The sequence below is a fragment of the Melospiza georgiana genome, chromosome 11 (genome assembly GCF_028018845.1).
Source record: "Melospiza georgiana isolate bMelGeo1 chromosome 11, bMelGeo1.pri, whole genome shotgun sequence".
NCBI lineage: Eukaryota > Metazoa > Chordata > Aves > Passeriformes > Passerellidae > Melospiza > Melospiza georgiana.
Window position 1 is genome coordinate 4,505,589 of NC_080440.1, and position 17,082 is coordinate 4,522,670.

At 46.8% G+C, this 17,082-nt stretch overlaps 1 protein-coding gene across 1 annotated transcript; it reads left to right on the forward strand.

Moving 5' to 3' along the window:
- The first annotated feature begins 4,009 nt into the window (after nt 1-4,009).
- LOC131088334 (2-epi-5-epi-valiolone synthase-like) lies at nt 4,010-10,856 on the forward strand. Its single transcript, XM_058032309.1, has 5 exons — nt 4,010-4,185; nt 6,450-7,083; nt 8,437-8,670; nt 9,321-9,573; nt 10,717-10,856. The coding sequence occupies exons 1-5, from the start codon at nt 4,010-4,012 to the stop codon at nt 10,854-10,856; spliced, it is 1,437 nt and encodes a 478-aa protein (XP_057888292.1).
- Nucleotides 10,857-17,082: the final 6,226 nt, after the last annotated feature.

Here is a 17,082-nt window from a genome sequence, read left to right on the forward strand (position 1 = left end):
GCCAGGAGCAACCCCCCATCCAAACTTACACAACCTTTGCAGGGAGCGCTGCGTCTTTTGCAGCTTGGTGATGCTTTGGGCCAACAGCAGAGGTCAGAATTGCCCTCATTTATGCAAGCAGCAGACAAGTCAGAGCAGAGCTCAGGGCTGGCTGCCTGGCCCAAGGCTCTGAGCATTAAGGTGAGCTAAACTTTATGTAACTACTTTTTTTAAGGTTATTCAATGAAAAAGTGCTTCATTTCAGTGCATAGTTTACACAACCCGAGAAAAACTGCTGGAGCATATTAAGCACTAAATTAGATTTCCTGATTGTGCGTCTATGGATCTACATATGCACAGATATAGCTTTCCATTTCCCATTTAGTTGTATATTATCATCAGTGGGAGAAAAGAAAACCAGCTCACTCAAAGAAGAAAATGCTGAAAATAACCCTCCATGAAAGAGCAGGAAAGGGCTGCTTTAGGTCTCCAGCAGCTTCATAAAGGTGGCAATTCTTAAAATGGACTGTTCTTGCCAGCAGAATGGTTCATCTTCCTGGGCAGGTGCTGAGAGCACAGCCACCCTGTTTTACAGCTAAGCTGAACAATAAATTGCAGCTTCTACTCTGTCTGAAATCAGGAACTTTTGATTCACACCAAAGTCAGTAGTCAGGATTGCAAGATTGTACGTGTGGGACCTCAGTGTCCCCTGAGCAGACAGGCAGTGCAGTGCCATGACATGGAGGGACCTGCTGCTCCAGAATCTCAATTAAACTCTGCAGTTTGTGCTCAGATGGCACTATTTAGGTGGAAAAAAGAGGAGAACACTTTACTGTTTGCAGGGGGCCACCTGAAGGAGGCACAGAGATAAAAGACAGTCTGGATTTGGCAAAAACAAAGCAAAGACATGAGACCAAAAAGACCAAGCCTTTGGTTCCCATTTTAGGGTTATCCTTATTTTACCTTCCAGGCTCTAGATCTGTTCTGCAGCCCCAGAAATGCCTTCCAAAAGAGCCCACTTTCACAGCCAGGGCAGAGCACTGAACCTGATCCACCTGCACAATTTGCTGCCAGACTGTTTGGTGCTCCTGTGCCAAGCACTTTGGCAGGAGCTGCTGGGTGCTAAGCACCTGGAAATCCAGTCTGCTAAAACCATCCTGAACAGCTCCAGCCATCACATTCACCAGGGCGCCTCAGGCATTGACAACAGCTAATTCCAGTCCTCACCTCTTTGCCTTAGTGTGTAAACACGTGTCCCAGCACAGGGCATGCCATGGCCCGTGTGGGGACAAGGGTGGGTGGGCAGTGTGGCCAAAACCAGAGTGGCCATCAGACATTGCAGAGGGCATGTCCCAGCAGAGCTCAACCTGCTCAGCCTTAGCCTCAGCATCCACAGTGTCAGAGCCTGCAGCAAGTCAGCAGTGACGGCCTGGGGACAGGTAGGAGCTTAGGGATGGAGTGGGTGCATGAGGAAGCAGCCAGAGACAGGATGCTGCTGCTCATGGCATGAACCAGGGATCTAAACCCTGACTGAACTTCAGGGGAAAGCAAGGAAAATACACACTAGCTGATGCATTTTTTACAGGTTCTACTGCTGGAAAATAAGTTGAAAAGCTGAATCTCCCCAGTGCTCCATGAGGGAGAGAAATTATTTCTGAAGAAAGCATGACAATCCATCAGAAACTAGTCCCAGCCAAAGCTCTCTTGACATCGCAAGCATCCACCACCCCACTATTCCTTTCTTCTGGGATTGTCCCTCTCCCTCCACTCCAGGTTTCTGCAAGCCCATCTCCTGTTCTGAGCCTCTCTCCTCTCCCTGACAAACCCACCCTCTGCTCCTTGCTGCCAAGCCACAGAGCCTGCAGGGACCCTCTCCATGGGGAAGGTGGGGACCCAGGACTAGGGCATCACACAGTGTCCCCTCCTGTCACACCGCTCTCCTGGAGCTCCCCACCCCACACAGGGAGTTTACCTGAAGGGCTGTGCATGTTCCTTCTTGTCCCCTGGCCTGAGAGGATGCTGTGGTGGGTTTGCTGCCTCTGCAGAGCAGGAGGTTGGTGCTTGGGTGCCCGGTGAGGGGACAAAGTCTCCTCCCTCAATCACCTGGGCAGAGCCCCAGCCCTGGGGAGAGCTGTGTGGGGAGGATGGCTCCAGGCTGGGGCTGCACCTTCCTGTCCCACCCAGAGCACAGGCAGCAGGTGAGATCCAACAGCCTCTGACATGAGAAAGGCACAACAAAAGAGCCGACTGTGAGTGCCTTTGCTTTACGTAAGAGCAAGTTCACATCTTGACCTTGGGAAGCTGCTGGCTCTCAAGAAAGTAATTGGCAGTTTCATAACCTTCTAGTTACATATCACAGACATGCCCCAGCTAAACCACCAGGTATGGGGCCAAAAACATCCCAAGACTGAACCTCAGATTATCTACAAGGGGTCCTTAGCCACAAGGTCACCACTGCCCTGTACAGGGACACATTGGAGTAACCAATGTAAATTTGTCAACTTCTCAAATGTAACAGAAGATATTTCAGTGTCCCCAGAATAGAATAGGGAAGTGTAAATAGAAAATAAGTAAATGCACATGATGAAAGAGTAAAAGGAAAGCAAATAAAAGAAGACTCAATGCTGACTGTATTGTTATTAGTTAAAACAAATAAACAAGATGAAAAAGACAGACCTCCTGGCATACCTAAGATTGTTCTATTTTATGATTTAGTAAACAACAAACTGCATTAGAATTGCAGTTCCTGCTGAAAGCAATAAAAATTGTATTTAGATTGGGAGTTAAAATTTCGGACAAGCATTTGGTAAACAGGCTACAAGCTTTAGTGTGCCATCTGAAGGGCACTAGCTTTAAGGTGACTTTGGGAAAGTTATTTCACTTCTGAGACTCTATTTTCTTCTTCTACAAAATGGGGTTAAACAGCCTGTCCTCTTTAAAAAGCACTTTTCTATCTGGAGATGAAGCCAGCAGTGAGGACTGGAGTCAGGAGTTAGGCACTTCTTGGAGCAGGGCTACATGGCTTTGGAGGTTTTTCTTGCAACTTTTTCCCAATATTAATTTTGACATAGATGAAGGTTCCAAAGTGAGTTTGGCTGCAATTAAGCCTTCAAAGCAATGACACAGTGTTGTCCAATGGGTTCTTTAAGACTCATTTTTTCCTGCCTCTGCTTTTACATCTGATTTTGGTTTTCTTGATCTTTGTTTCTGAACAAGGACAGCTTTTAGAAACACGGCTGAGAAGGTGGCAAAGACAGGTTTGTGCCTTCAGGCACTGCTGGTGAAATCAAAGGAAGATCTTCCTGTGCTCAGCACACAGAGCTGTATGCCAAGGGAATACTTTGTGTGGCAACCTGAGCCTGGGGCCCTCCAAAAGCCCCAGCTGGAAGATCACACGGAAAAGTGAATTGTGCATCCCCCAGTCACGTGGGGATCAAAACCCAGCTCATGCCCCAAACAGCCCTTCAGGAGATAAATGCTCTCTGATAATTTTTTAAACCCACCATAAAAGCAAAAATATCTATTATATATATAGTTTTGTTCCTCAATTCAAGAAAATCCCAGTAATGTGAACTCAAAAGAGGTTTAACCAGCTGGTATTGATCCCCACGCTTCTGCTCCTGTCTCACCCCATAAGAGCAGTACAGAGCTGCAGCCAGACCAGAGGCTCTGCTCAGCAAAGGAGGTTCCTGAATGGTGTGAAGAATCACACAAACTGCCTTTCATAACTTTAAATTTGCTGTAGGGCATCATGTTGGAAGTTAATATATGCACTTCTATTGTACATCTTAAGCATTATAAAACCAGCTGATTACACAACCCCATCCTGGTAGTCACACGTGTCTTCAAACATCCCTGCCACCCCTCACATGCATCCCAGATTAGGTAATCTCAGTTTTGTAATTAGTCTCTCACATGGAGACGAGACCTCCCCTCCTGATGCCTGGTCAACCTGGAGCCTTTAAAAAGCACCTCAAAGGCACCCAGTGATGGGAGATCTCTGGGTAGGGAGATTTCACCTTCTGGAAGCATGCTGGTGACAGAGGAGGCGTGTGCTGCAGCAGTCCCAGGAGCCACCATGCCCCAGAAGCCCCAGCAGACAGATTTCCAGCTGGTAAGAGTCAAGAGCACATGGAGCCGCATCAAGAAAGGAGAAACCCTCTCCAACAACAATGAAGACGAGGTCACCCTCTCTGAGGCAACAATGTGAGTATAGGAAGGAGCCTGTGTTGTTCTGGCCAGCCAGACTGGGCAGTCTTCTTGGTGGGATGGAAAAACCGTCTTGGGTGCCATGGTGGCTTCAACCCGCAATGACAGAATTACAGAATAGTTCAGGCTGGAAGGGATCTTTGAAGGTCATCTAATCCAAACCCCTGAGATGGGCAGGGACACCTTCCACTAAACCAGGGTGCTCCAAGCCGCATCCAACCTGACCTATGCGTACAAACCTGGGAAAATGTCTTGGGAACATGGGCAGTATGGCAGCACGGGCGGATGCAGTGCTCCTTGACATAGCTCGGAGTTACAGAGGGAATTTTATCAACATCCTCCATTTTTGTAGACAGGAATTTTCTTTAAACTTCTGAATAGCTTACGCAGGGACATCTGTGTGCTGCACTTGGGCTCATTTTCTCCATTTCTGTGAAAATTCAATCTGTGTGTGCGCAAAATCTCACGCCGAGGCATGGGAGACAGATGGGTTTATAGAGGTTGTTGCAGACAAATGAAATGGGTAGGTGGGAAAAATAAACTGTCACTGACAGGAGCAAAACCCTTAACACATCCCTCAAACTGCAGAAGTCACCTAATGCTGCTTCAGATAGAGCAAAGACAAAACTTTCCCCCAAGGATACACACAGCTCTCTGCTGATAGTATGTCTCCCCAGTTAATTATCTTTTAATTACAGCATACTCCTTCTCACAAGCACATGGAGCTTCATTCACGATGCAGATCTTTTTTAATACAGTTCTCTTCTGCATGTCAAAAATTTTCCAGCCCTTGTCATTCTCAGATTCTAATGGCACAAGTCTAATCCTTTTCTCAGCCAGGTCCAGAGGGACCTTCACCAGCACCAGCAGTGACCGCACATGAGCATCACCCAGGCAGAGCTGCAGCAGCTAGAGCAGAACTTTGGCAGACCCAAAACCAGCCTGATAGACCTCAGTCAATAGAAGGATGAACCTAGGGCCCAAGAACACGCAGAAAACTCCTCAGCTGACATATGCTCCCACAAGGGCATGTTCAGCCCCAAATTCCCTGATTTTCGTAGAGCAGAGGGGTTGCAATGGGTACTGGTTGTACCATCCAGCATCCAAAGATGATTCCACCAAATAATATTCCAAACCATCCTGTCTCTTAGAAGGTTCGCACATCAGAGATGAATGCACATGGAGTTAAGTACAGCTATAAGATAGTGCATTGAAATATACACAACAATGCTTTTTCTGTTACCATATTTGAAATTTTCTGGAAGGTGTAAATGCTCACTGGTTTTCTTTAACAGCTTCGGAGTTTAAGGGCTTAGAGACTTTAAGAGTTTAAAACTTAGAGACAATTTGGTAAAGAAAGAAGAGAAGCATCTATTTTGACCTCTAAGTGAATGTTCAGGCATGTGAAAAGAAATTGGGCATGTAGGGAAATCTGATTATCCAACGAATATCACAGAAACTCATTTTTTACCAAAATGCAGCTCAAAAAATAGCCTTACATAAAATACATCTGCCTTTTTTTTTTCTTTTCTGATTCCCAACTTGTTTTTTCCCTAGTTTGCCCATCCCACAGAAGGAAGGGGTTGTCAGACTGTGTTTTTCGTTAGTTTAGAGAGATAACTAATTTTGGCTTTTATTTACCCTTGAAAACTCCAATGTGGAATTGTTTCCCAACCCCCAGATCATTTTCTTTCCTTCTCCAGGAGCACTTCCTATTTCTATCACGCCTATTTTGAGGTAGAGATCTGCTAGTTCAACTAAGGCATTGTAGAAACACTGGTCTGAATGGAGATGTGATGTGTGGCTGTGTATAGATAGACAGGAATAAATTAACTGCTACCATCTAGATGCACCATCAGAGGATGCTTCTTCAATGAATGTGGAAAATTCTGGCAACCTCTTCTCTTCCCCACTCCCTTTCTGAAAGCTGAAATGATTGGGCTGGCTCATTCTTTATGGGTTTTCAACTTCTAGCATGAAAAACATGCCCCAGCCCTTCTGGACCGTATCTTTTTAATGTTATGTACGAATTCAAACATTTAACTCTTCACTTAGACCTCAGAGAGCTTCTCCATGAACAACATTGATGAGCCCTGACACCCATGGAGGTGTCCCACCCTCACAACCCCGTGTTTCTGCAGTGCATGGGCAGGAGACCACATTCTTTATCTCCCAGGAATATCCTTAAATTAGCTCAGACATGCAAGGATCAAGCTAGGAATATATAGTGATTTCAAACCATGTTTTCTGATCCTTGCCAGAGGTGAGTGCATCTCCGAAGGTGGGATTTCCTGGATCGTTGAAGCTCCCATCTATTTTTGCTACAAAGTGGTAGAAACATACAACATCCTGGAGCCCTCTAACACCACTCTGCTCTGGGGCCACATCACTGATCCCCAGCAAACAGAGCCTGCCACAGCCAGCAAGAGGAAACTGAGACGCTTCATCGTCATAGACGAAGTCGTCGACAAACTTTACGGCTCCAAAGTCAGAGAATACTTCGAACAGAACAACGTCCAGCACAAAATCCTCGCCCTGCCCACTACCGAGGAAACAAAATCCATGGACTTGGTGTTGAACATCTTGCACGAGGTGCAGAGCTTCAGCCTGGACCGGCGCACGGAGCCCATCATCGCCATCGGCGGGGGCGTGTGCCTGGACATCGTGGGGCTCGCCGCGTCGCTCTACAGGAGACGCACCCCCTACATTCGGGTCCCCACCACCCTCCTCTCCTACGTGGATGCCAGCGTGGGGGCCAAGAACGGGGTGAACTTTCTGCAGTGTAAGAACAAGCTCGGGGGCTACACCCCGCCCGTGGCGAGTTTCCTGGACAGGTCCTTCCTCCAGAGCATCCCTCGGCGACACATCTCCAACGGCCTTGGGGAAATTTTAAAGGTATGAACTTTTGCAGCTGCAGTATTCAAAATTGAAAAGTCATACAATGGTTTGGGTTGGAAGGGACCTTTGGAGGTCTGACTCCCCTGTGATAAGCGGGGATACCTTTCACTCAGTCAGGTTGCTCAAAGCCTCATGCAACATGTTCTTGAATGTTTCCAGGAATGGGGCATCTACCAGTCTCTGGAAAACTCATTCCAGGGTTTCACTATCCCCATTGTAAAAAATTTCTTCCTCACAACTAGCCTGAATCTATCTTCCAGTTTAAACCACTATCCTTGTTCTAGCATAACAGGCCTCATCTTTCTTGCCCCTCTTAAGTATTGGAAAGTAAAATGTCAGCAGCATCCATGGCATCGTATAAACAACTTAGAGGAATAAAGGTGGGCCATCAAGGGTGCATGAGGACTTTTAATTCTCATTGAGTCTATATATAGTTTTTTTACAGCTGCTAAATTTGTTAGAACATCCCTTACACTCAGTGTCCAGTGGTAACCCTGTGGAGCAAACTCCAAAACTCACAGCCAGAAACAGCAAACACTCACAGGAGACACAGCAAAACCAGGGAAGAAAAGCCTCATCTTTCCATTGAGGCTGATCCATAGCACTCTGTAATGAACTCCTGGCAGAGAATCTGAGGCTCATTATGCTGGAGATTAATAATCTGCAAGATCATTTGCACCTACCTCAGTGGGTATGTCGAGTGTGGTCAATCAATCTCCTGCGAGGCAAATTCTACTTCTAAAATTACCTGGAAAGTGCTCAGTAAATTGCTTTATGTCTGGAGAGCTTTGGAAACTTTTGATAAAGCAGAGTTCAAGCTATTAAAGTGTATTAGAGATGAGTTCATCAACAGCAATTTTCAGTGCTTGCACAATGAGAAATCCCCAGGATATCTGGAGGTTTCTGGCAGGCACTGTGAAACCCTCAGGTCACCATTCCCCACTGCAGGGGTGGGGCTAATGCATGAGTCAGAAAGGGAAAAATATGTACTTCTAACAAGGACATCACTTCTAAACCCTCATATTCTCGATACTGCAGCGTTTTCCCTCTTTCCATTGCCCTAAGAGCAACTCCAAGGTGGTGGTCCCCACCACCCAGTTCCTGTCCTGGCGATGGCCACCTTCTAGTCCCAAGTTTCCTTCCAGGCACAGAAATAACCAAAGCTCATTACACACCAGCTGCTGGGCTATGGGAGCACGTAGCAAGACCCCAGCATGGGCAGAGCTGCCCAGCAGCAGGGGAACTAGTGTATAACATGTTATTGCAGTCCAATCTACTGAATCGCTCAAGTTTCCAACAGCACATACAAATATCAGACAATTATCGTTAATTATCTCTTCTTTGTCCCAGATGGCCCTCATGAAACACAAAGGGCTGTTTTACCTGCTCAAGAACCATGGAAAATACCTACTGGACACCAAGTTCCAGTCCTGCAACAGCTTTGCTCACCATGGGGATGCTGCACTGCAGACTACCAGGATTGCCATTGAAACCATGCTGGAAGAGCTGGCTCCCAACCTCTGGGAGGATGACCTGGACAGACTGGTTGATTTTGGCCACCTTATTAGCCCAGAGCTGGAAATGGTGAGTGACAGACTTTATATTGCAATATCCACTTCAAAGATGAAAGAAAAAAATTAATAGGCTGCATGAAAAACCTTGTGAAAAGGAGTTGAGATAAACTCCAGATTTGCACATGCTAGGTCACCCAACACACCATATCCAAGGGACTCCTTCTCCTGCCCAATTTCCCCCACAACTCCACCCATTTCCAATTCAGACCTTGATTCAGTTGTTTCTTCTTACTGGGCACTTACTGAAGCTCAAAGAAAACCAGATTGCAGTGAAGCCACTGGAAATCACCAACATGAGCTGTAACAGCACAAAGCCATGGAGGCCATAGCCCGTATTGCTGGGGAGAAATTGCCATTGAGGAATGAGGGGGGACACCTACATCTTATCCAATATCCAGAGCCCATCCCTCCATCTCATGGCACTATCAGTGACTTAGATGGGAGGAGAACGAGATCCTAGATCCCTATGGGAGATTTTTGCTGTGATTAATCATGCGCAAAATGGATCATCCTAGCAACCCGTAAATCACAAGACGCCAACATCCAGCAACCGCAGTGAGTCAAATGTCGATTTTTAGGGACACTTTTAGCAATACACCCCACTTGTTTCCCATTTTCCACCCCAAACCCATTGTGCCACCCACCTTTGCTGTTCTGCAGAGGGTTCTGCCGTCACTGATGCACGGGGAAGCTGTGAATGTCGACATGGCCTTCATGACGTACGTGGCCCACGCGCGCGGGCTGCTGGCCGCTGAGGACAAGGAGCAGATCCTGCAGTGCATGCGGGGCCTGGAGCTGCCGGTCTGGCACAGCGGCTGCAGCTGGGCCCTCATCCAGAGAGCCCTGCGGGAACGCCTCAAGCACAGTGGGGGACAGCTCCGGATGCCCCTGCCCACAGGCCTTGGCGTGGCAGGTACGGCCTGAGGGACACCGGGAAGCCCCAGAGGGGACACAACCAATTCATTTTGCAAAGGGAAATGCAGTGCTCTGCTCACCAGTCTCTGAGGGACCCCAGGAAGCCCCTGAGGGGACTTGGCACCCCAAAGGGACACTTAACCAATTTATTTTGCAAAGGAAAATACAGTGCTCTGCCCACCGGTCTCACGGTCTGAGGGACCCCAGGGAGCTCCCCTAAGGGGCCACTTAACCAATTCATTTTGCAAAGGGAAATGCAGTGCTCTGCCCACCAGCCTCAGCATGGCAGGTACGGCCTGAGGGACCTCAGGGAGCCCCCATGAGGGGGCACTTGGCGGGCAGTGACAGCCTGGGAAATGAGCTCTGTGGTTTGCAGTTGTGCATTTCTTGCACTCTTTTGTATCTTGGTAAACCCATCGAGAGACAGGATCCCTCCTATGTACAAGCCCCAGAACTCTGTTAAGGACTGAAGTCTAATTAATTAATTGCATTATGATTAACCAATTCATTTTGCAAAGGGAAATACCGTGCTCTGCCCACAGGCCTCAGCATGGCAGGTACGGCCTGAGGGACCCTGGGGAGACCCCTGAGGGGACACAACCAATTCATTTTGCAAAGGGAAATGCACTGCTCTGCCTACTCAGAGGGTCCCCTCAGAGGGGACTGACCCCAGAAATTCTCCATTAAGGACTGAGGTCTAATTAATTGCATTATGATAAACCAATTCATTTTGCAAAGGGCAATGCAGTGCTCTGACAGAAAAATCAGCAAGGGGAAAAGAGAAAAACAATTCTTCTGTTATACTTGAAAATATTTGTTAAATATACTCGGCAAAAGGAATTTAATTTTCTACTGTGCCTAGAAATAATATTTGCAAACTAAATAATATCTGTTCAATATCAGGGATGAAATACTCTTAAGATTTAAAAATAAAAGCTAACCAACCCCTAACATGGAAGCAATGCATGGTACCAGGTTGTGATCTCTGCTATCTCTTTCCTTTTCACACCATTTTCATGAAGCTCAGTCTCCACACACAAGACAAAAGGCTCCCACAAACTGGAGTGACAGTCATAGTCAGTGTGTGCAGGCAGGAAAAACTCCTCTGGATGTCCTATTAACCACAACTCTTATTTTCCAGACATATTCAATGACACCAGTGAAGAGACCCTGGAAAGAGCATACAAGCTGTGGGTCAAGGACTGCAAGATGGGGCTGGAGGAAGAGCTGCAAGCCCAAGGTGACAGTCCTGCCCCAAGCCTGAGCTGTGTGCCATTGTAAGGCAGTGGGCAGAACTGAATTTTGAACAAGATAAATCCAGAAGCACCTGTGACACTGCATACACTCCAGAGCGGTGTGGAACAGCATAATATTGGCATCTGTTGTGATTTGCCTTTTTCAATTGCTTTGTTTGAAAGGGACTCTATTATTGCTGAAGAAGTGATTGTTCACAAGTGAAACCACAGATCGCCAGTAGTGTAGTTCATAGAAAATGATCTTCCTTCAGTGACCAGGATTATTCATTTAGTTAATCCAAGCTGGTAACTGCCATGGCCCTTGCCACTGGTGCCCTACCATTGCTTGTGCTTGGTCCCCTTACACAAGCAGGTGTAGCTGGTTCATAGACCATCGTATGGCACCATGCAAAATTCCTATGCTATATAAAATATTTCAAGTAGGTTACCACCTTCACTGGTCATTCTTTTCTTCTTGGTGTTCTTCTTGTTTTCTCTCACTCAAAAGATCAAAACAGATAAGCTCATCTGCCAGCCTTTGCACCCAGTCTAAGGGAATAATACACTCTGATTAGAGGCACCATCACAAGTCACAGATCAGTAAATATTGCTGCTGCGGAGCACAGGGGGACTGTCTCCTGGCAGTGTCAGTCTACTGTCTTGGGACTCTCAGCTACTGAGGACATGCTGGCAAATCTCCTCTTGCTGCCCAAATGTTTGTGGTGGTTTCACTTTGTAACCCCTGCAAGCCAGGGGGGTGACAAACAGGGCACAGTTTGCAGCACCGCTGCCTAAAAACAAAGCTGAGCTCCTGGCAATACTGCAGAACCCCCTGGTGTCCCCACACCTGCCACAGGGCTCCTCCTGCCTGCCAGACCCTGGCTCCTTTCCCATCTCAGCCTTTTCTGGTTAGATAGGGCCAGCTGGGGAAAATCAAGAGAAATTAGAGGACTCCAAGCAAGTTCATCATCTTCAAGCAGCTTCACTGTCATGTCTCAGGATCCTGGCAGACTCTGAGCAGATTATATAATGGATGCTGATGGTGAAAAATGTAAAAGTAATGTCATCCTTCTCCCTGGAGGTCCAATCAAAGGAATTGCAATCAACAAACAGACTTTGAATTATTTACAACATTATTTGTTTTTTCCTCTGGTGTTTTTGTCCCACACCAGTTTGTGCTGATGTGCTGGCTTCTGTTTTGCTGAAGTAATAAAAGCTACTAAAATTGAAAAACTTTTGAACTAATGATTGCATTGCTGCCCACAGTGTGTGCCTGAGTACTTTTCCTCGAGCCTGAGAGACACAGACTGGAGAAGTGTGGTATAGAGCTGACACAATAAATCCCTTTTCCTCTTGAACCTGGAGAAGAGGTGCTTAAAACTACACAGAAAGCCCTGCTCAGCCTTCTCCAGAGCAGTGCATCTCTCCAGTTTCAGGACAGGCTTTCACACAGATGGTACTAGCTTACCAAGGAGCTTTAGAACACATCCTCAAAGCCACATCTTCTCAAAAATAAACCCATAATTCCCAGAGTTAAATAAGTTGGGGCTAAGGATATCAGTGAACTTGTCTCCCTTTTCTAGACCATCAAACACAGGCTCATTCAGTGGGTTTCTGACAGCAACCACTGTGTGGGGAGAGCATCCCTGCTTCTCTCAGGGATCTACCAGCACCACCAGCTCTGCTAGAACAGACAGGAGAGCAGATGAGGGCCTGTGAGTGTCTGAAGGAGGGAGCCAGAGGATGGAGCAGGCTCTGCTCAGTGGTGCCCAGCAACAGGACAAGAGGACACAGGTAGAAACTGACGCAGAGAAAGTTCCACCTGAACTTGAGGAAGAACTTTGTTGTGCAGTGACTGTGCACTGGAACAGACTGTCCAAAGAGGGTGTGGTGTCCCCCTCACTGGGGGTATTACAGAAATGTCTGGGCACAATCCTGTGCTCTGGGATGACCCTGATCAAGCAGGGAGGTTGGACGAGATGACCTACTGCGATCTCTTCCAATCTGAAATATTCTGTGACACCAACTTTTTGGGAGCATGAGAGAGCCTCAGGAACAGCACTCTGAGGGGCAAAGGTGCTGAGAGCCATTTAATGCTGTGCTTACAATGATCACCTGGTCTCCTCCTCCTGCTCTCCAGCAGCTGTGTGGGCCATTTTTCACACCAGATAACCTAGAAATGAATGAAGCACAGGATTATCCCCTGCCCAAGTCAGTGTCCTGCAGCACAGTGTCCTGCTCCCATCTACCTGCGTGGAGGAGGTACAATACAAACATTAACTTGAGTTATTTTAAATGTCCAGGGAGAGACTCTCAGGAGCCCAGAGGCATTTGGAACTCCACTTCCAGGGAAAGCTAAGGTGCAGCTTAGCAGGGTTGAGGTGAACTGAACTAAAAAGAGTCACCAAAAAAAGCCCATTAAAAGCCCAGCATCCAGGACCAATGTGTTACTGGTGACAGTGACCTTGGCTGTGGGTCACCTGCCAGCCATTCCCCCACGTTGGCTTTGCCTCTGCCTTCAGAAGCCAGTGGTGGTTGTGTCTGTGACAACACATCCAAGGAGCTGAAGCACAATTAGGACTGAAAAGTGAACACATGATTATTATTTTTTTTTTACCCTCCCTTCTGCTGTGGGTGACAGAACACAATCAGCCCCTGACGTGCTTGGTTGCTTGGTAGCAGACAGGCACATTTTTAATTATATATTAAAATATGCTAAAGAACATAAAACGGCTGCGTGACTAATATGTGTGTATCAAGAAAGGCACATGACAGCAGCAAAATTGCTTCAGTGTCTGATAAAAAGTGCCTTTGCCAGGCTTGTCATGAAAAGATCAAGGGAAAGGGGTGGAAAGTACTATTAATAAAACAGTGACTTTTTAAAATACCCCTCATGGTTTGAGGGGCATTTTTTTAAATGTCTAGCATGAATTTAATTCTTTTCCATTTATTCAGCATTGATTTAGTTCCTGCTTCTTCAAACAGAACTATTATATTAGACTCAAGATCTCTGCTTATTCTCTTATGATGCATTACTCCAAAGAGAAAAACAAAGTCCCAGCTGGGTCCTTGCAGTGCAAGTTCTTCATGGATCTGTTTGAACAAAATTACCTTAGTGGTCAGAGAATAAAAAGTTATTTTATTATTTACAAGTGCTGAAATAATTCCTTTTGCAACAACCCACTCTATAAACTGCTTTTCAGCAGGGAAAAAAGAAGAGGAATATTAATAAAGTCCCAACCCAAACCAGTCTATGATTCTGTGGTTCTGGAATGCACAAAGGAGTATCTAAGCAGCAATCACTCATGCCCACTGAACAGCAGCATTCAGTGTACTCACTGTAAAATGAGGATCAGACAAAAGGTCTCGAAGACATTAAAAGATTTTGACTAAATGTATTTGAAGTGGCTAAAGGAACAGTGCTGAACACAAGAGCAGTGCCCCGTTCCTCATACAACCCCTGCTCCCCCGCTGTGCCTGCCCGCCTGGAGCCGATAGCCCTGGTGTGAATTACACGCTGCACTCGCAGAGAACAATCTGCAAACGGCATCAGGGAATCACAGCTCGCCTTGGAGCAGGGGATTTGCCAGGATGGAGCCGCCGGGATGGAGCGCAGGAATCCACCCGGTGGGTCTGTGCTGGGAAGGACACAGCCCCACAAGAGTGTGCTGTTCCCCCTCTTTTAATCCAAGCCTAACTCCTGCTGCAGCCACCGGCACACGGGAGGAAAGCCAGAGGGAGCAGGGAGCTCTGGAGAGGCGCTGCTCAACAGCAAGGGAGCAGGCAAAGTGAGCAGGAGCAGAGCCCACAGAGCTGTGCGCCCATCCACCAAACCCTGCTCCAAGGCAGCATCCTAAATATGGACATCAATCCCATGGTGACATTTATATCTATATATAACTATCTCTCTATATATGTAGATATATAAAAGAACAATCAATATTTACATACATTGCACATAAATATTGCATATAAATATTTTTATGCCATGGCCCTTCCTGCTGACCATAGCAGCCTTCTCCTTTCCTTGCACAGCTCTTGGACAGCACTAATACAAAGGGGTCTGTCACAGGAACCATCACTTCCCTCTGATTCCAGAGCACAGCCCCTGTAAGAGCATCACTCCCAGAAAGTGAGCTGGAAAAGGAGCAGTTTCAAGGAAGGGTGAAGCTCAGGTCACAGGCAAAGACAATGGTGTTGCTCAGTGCACACACATTTGCCTTGTGAGCCAGCATCCTGTCAAGCCTCATTGGTTTTAATAACTCAGGAACACTTTTCCAAGCCATTCCCCTGCAATTTTTAAACAACGTTCCCCTGAAATTTTAAATGCATTTCAAAAGAGCTGGAGCAAGTGTAGGACAACTTTCAGTGCTGGGACCACCCCCAGATGTTAGAGCAGAGGGAGCACTGCTGAACCCACTGAGGCAGAGCCATCACCACCTCCCTCCTGGCATCAGGAGCTGCTGGGCTCCCAGGTGTCCTGGAAAGGAAAGCACAATGAGGTGACACGGTGGCAGTGTCCTGCTGTGCCACCCCACCACACAGCTGAGCCCTTCAGCATCCTCCAGCCTGGACATGGAGATTCTCAGTGAAAGAGACCACACCAGGCACAGCTGGACTTACTCTTAAAATCCACTTTCTTACCCTGTGCTGAATTTTTCAGGCTTGTCCAACACAACTGAAAAGGCTTCTAAGCAGAGCTGCAACCAACTCTTTACTGACATAGATCAAGTGCCAATATCCCCATGATGGGTGTTCTTCCCTCCTCCTCCTGGGTTCTCCAACCCAGCCAAAACCTTGAGGTGCTGCCACCCACAGCAAGAAATTCACTCCAAGCTCATGACAAAAAAAACCCAACTGACCACCAAAAGCAAAGTCTAAATACATACAAGAACTCACACTTAAAATAGCAATTACATCCTAGGCTGCTAATAAATAGATTTTCTAATGCAGCACTACTACAATCTAATACTATGCTTAATTTCTAAAGAAACTACGTTACAAAACCTGCTGGAAACACTCACAAGCTTTTACTCGATATCTTCTATGAAGGAGTGGGACTGTTCAGCTGTAGTTCTAGTAGAGTCAGGCTTTTTTTGCTGGGTTGGTTTTTAAATTGAGCGAGTAATTTTTAATCCCACTGAATCAGGTATTTTCTACTCTAATAGGTATCAGACGTTCAGGACACTGCTCAAATTCAGTACCCCTGTTTACACTCAGGGCTCAAGCCCCCGAGACAACACTCAGTAACCTCCAAGGCTGCTGCAGCAAGGTCCACAGAGAGCAGGAACTCAATGCTTGAGCACAGGAAGCAAAAGGCTGTTGAAGAACAGGACCAGAAGGGATGAGAGCAACAGAGACAGGAGAAATAATGAAGATGGGAAGACACAAGACTGCAGCTGTTTCCTCACCATCAGAACCAGGAGCAGCTGTTTGCATGTTGGCTGAGAGGTTTGGGAGGAGCGAGCAGAGAGGGGATGGGGATCCTACAATGCACAGCTGGAGAAGGGGCGAGGTTCTCCTGTGCAGGACTGCTGGGCACAGGTGACTTTGCAGGAGTGACAGCAAGGCAAAGGGGGGCAGGTACCCCAAGGCCTCACAGAGCCCATGACCTCACACCTGATGAGCTCCAAGGGGCAGGGAGGGAGGCAAATTACATGAGCCCATGGCAGGAGGTGTTAAACAAAACCCACCTGTTTTATTCCTTACTCTGGACCACAGGCTCTGGTTCTTTCCACTTTGGCAGGTACTTGCAAGGCCCAGGTGGGGTCTGGTCTGCAGCTTCATTCCCGTGTGTGACTGCCACAAACACAACTGGACAGCTCTGGTGGAACCAAGGATGCCAACCAACACCAGGTCAGGGACATGGACACATCCATGGCCAAGTCACAGACACAGAAGCACTGCAGGGACTTCAGATGCACAGGAAAAACAAGATCCACTCACATGGAAAACGAGGGACTTACACAGATGTATGTGAAAAACCAAATGCTTTAATCCATCTATCAAGAACAACAGTTCAAATTATTTCATTGGATACATTAATATTGATCCATAATTTACAGTGCTATGGACCATACACAAATTATTGCTGCAGTCAACAGCAGATGAATATCAACATTACAGTACCAAGCATCATAGCAAGAGGCAGTAATTAATGTCACTTTTTTCAAGAAATATAGGTATTTATACTATTATCAACATCAGCTTCCCCCCCAGTGCATTTTATGTCAAACAACATAAATGTAAGTGCATTATTTTGTGCTTTGTGC

What these genes read in the sequence shown, in the direction of transcription:
- LOC131088334 (XM_058032309.1), top strand. Translation starts at nt 4,010, where the DNA reads ATGCTGGTGACAGAGGAGGCGTGTGCTGCAGCAGTCCCAGGAGCCACC. An exon ending in TTAGCCCAGAGCTGGAAATG is followed by an intron (nt 8,671 to 9,320) that starts GTGAGTGACAGA and finishes GCTGTTCTGCAG; the next exon opens with AGGGTTCTGCCGTCACTGAT. An exon ending in CACAGGCCTTGGCGTGGCAG is followed by an intron (nt 9,574 to 10,716) that starts GTACGGCCTGAG and finishes CTTATTTTCCAG; the next exon opens with ACATATTCAATGACACCAGT.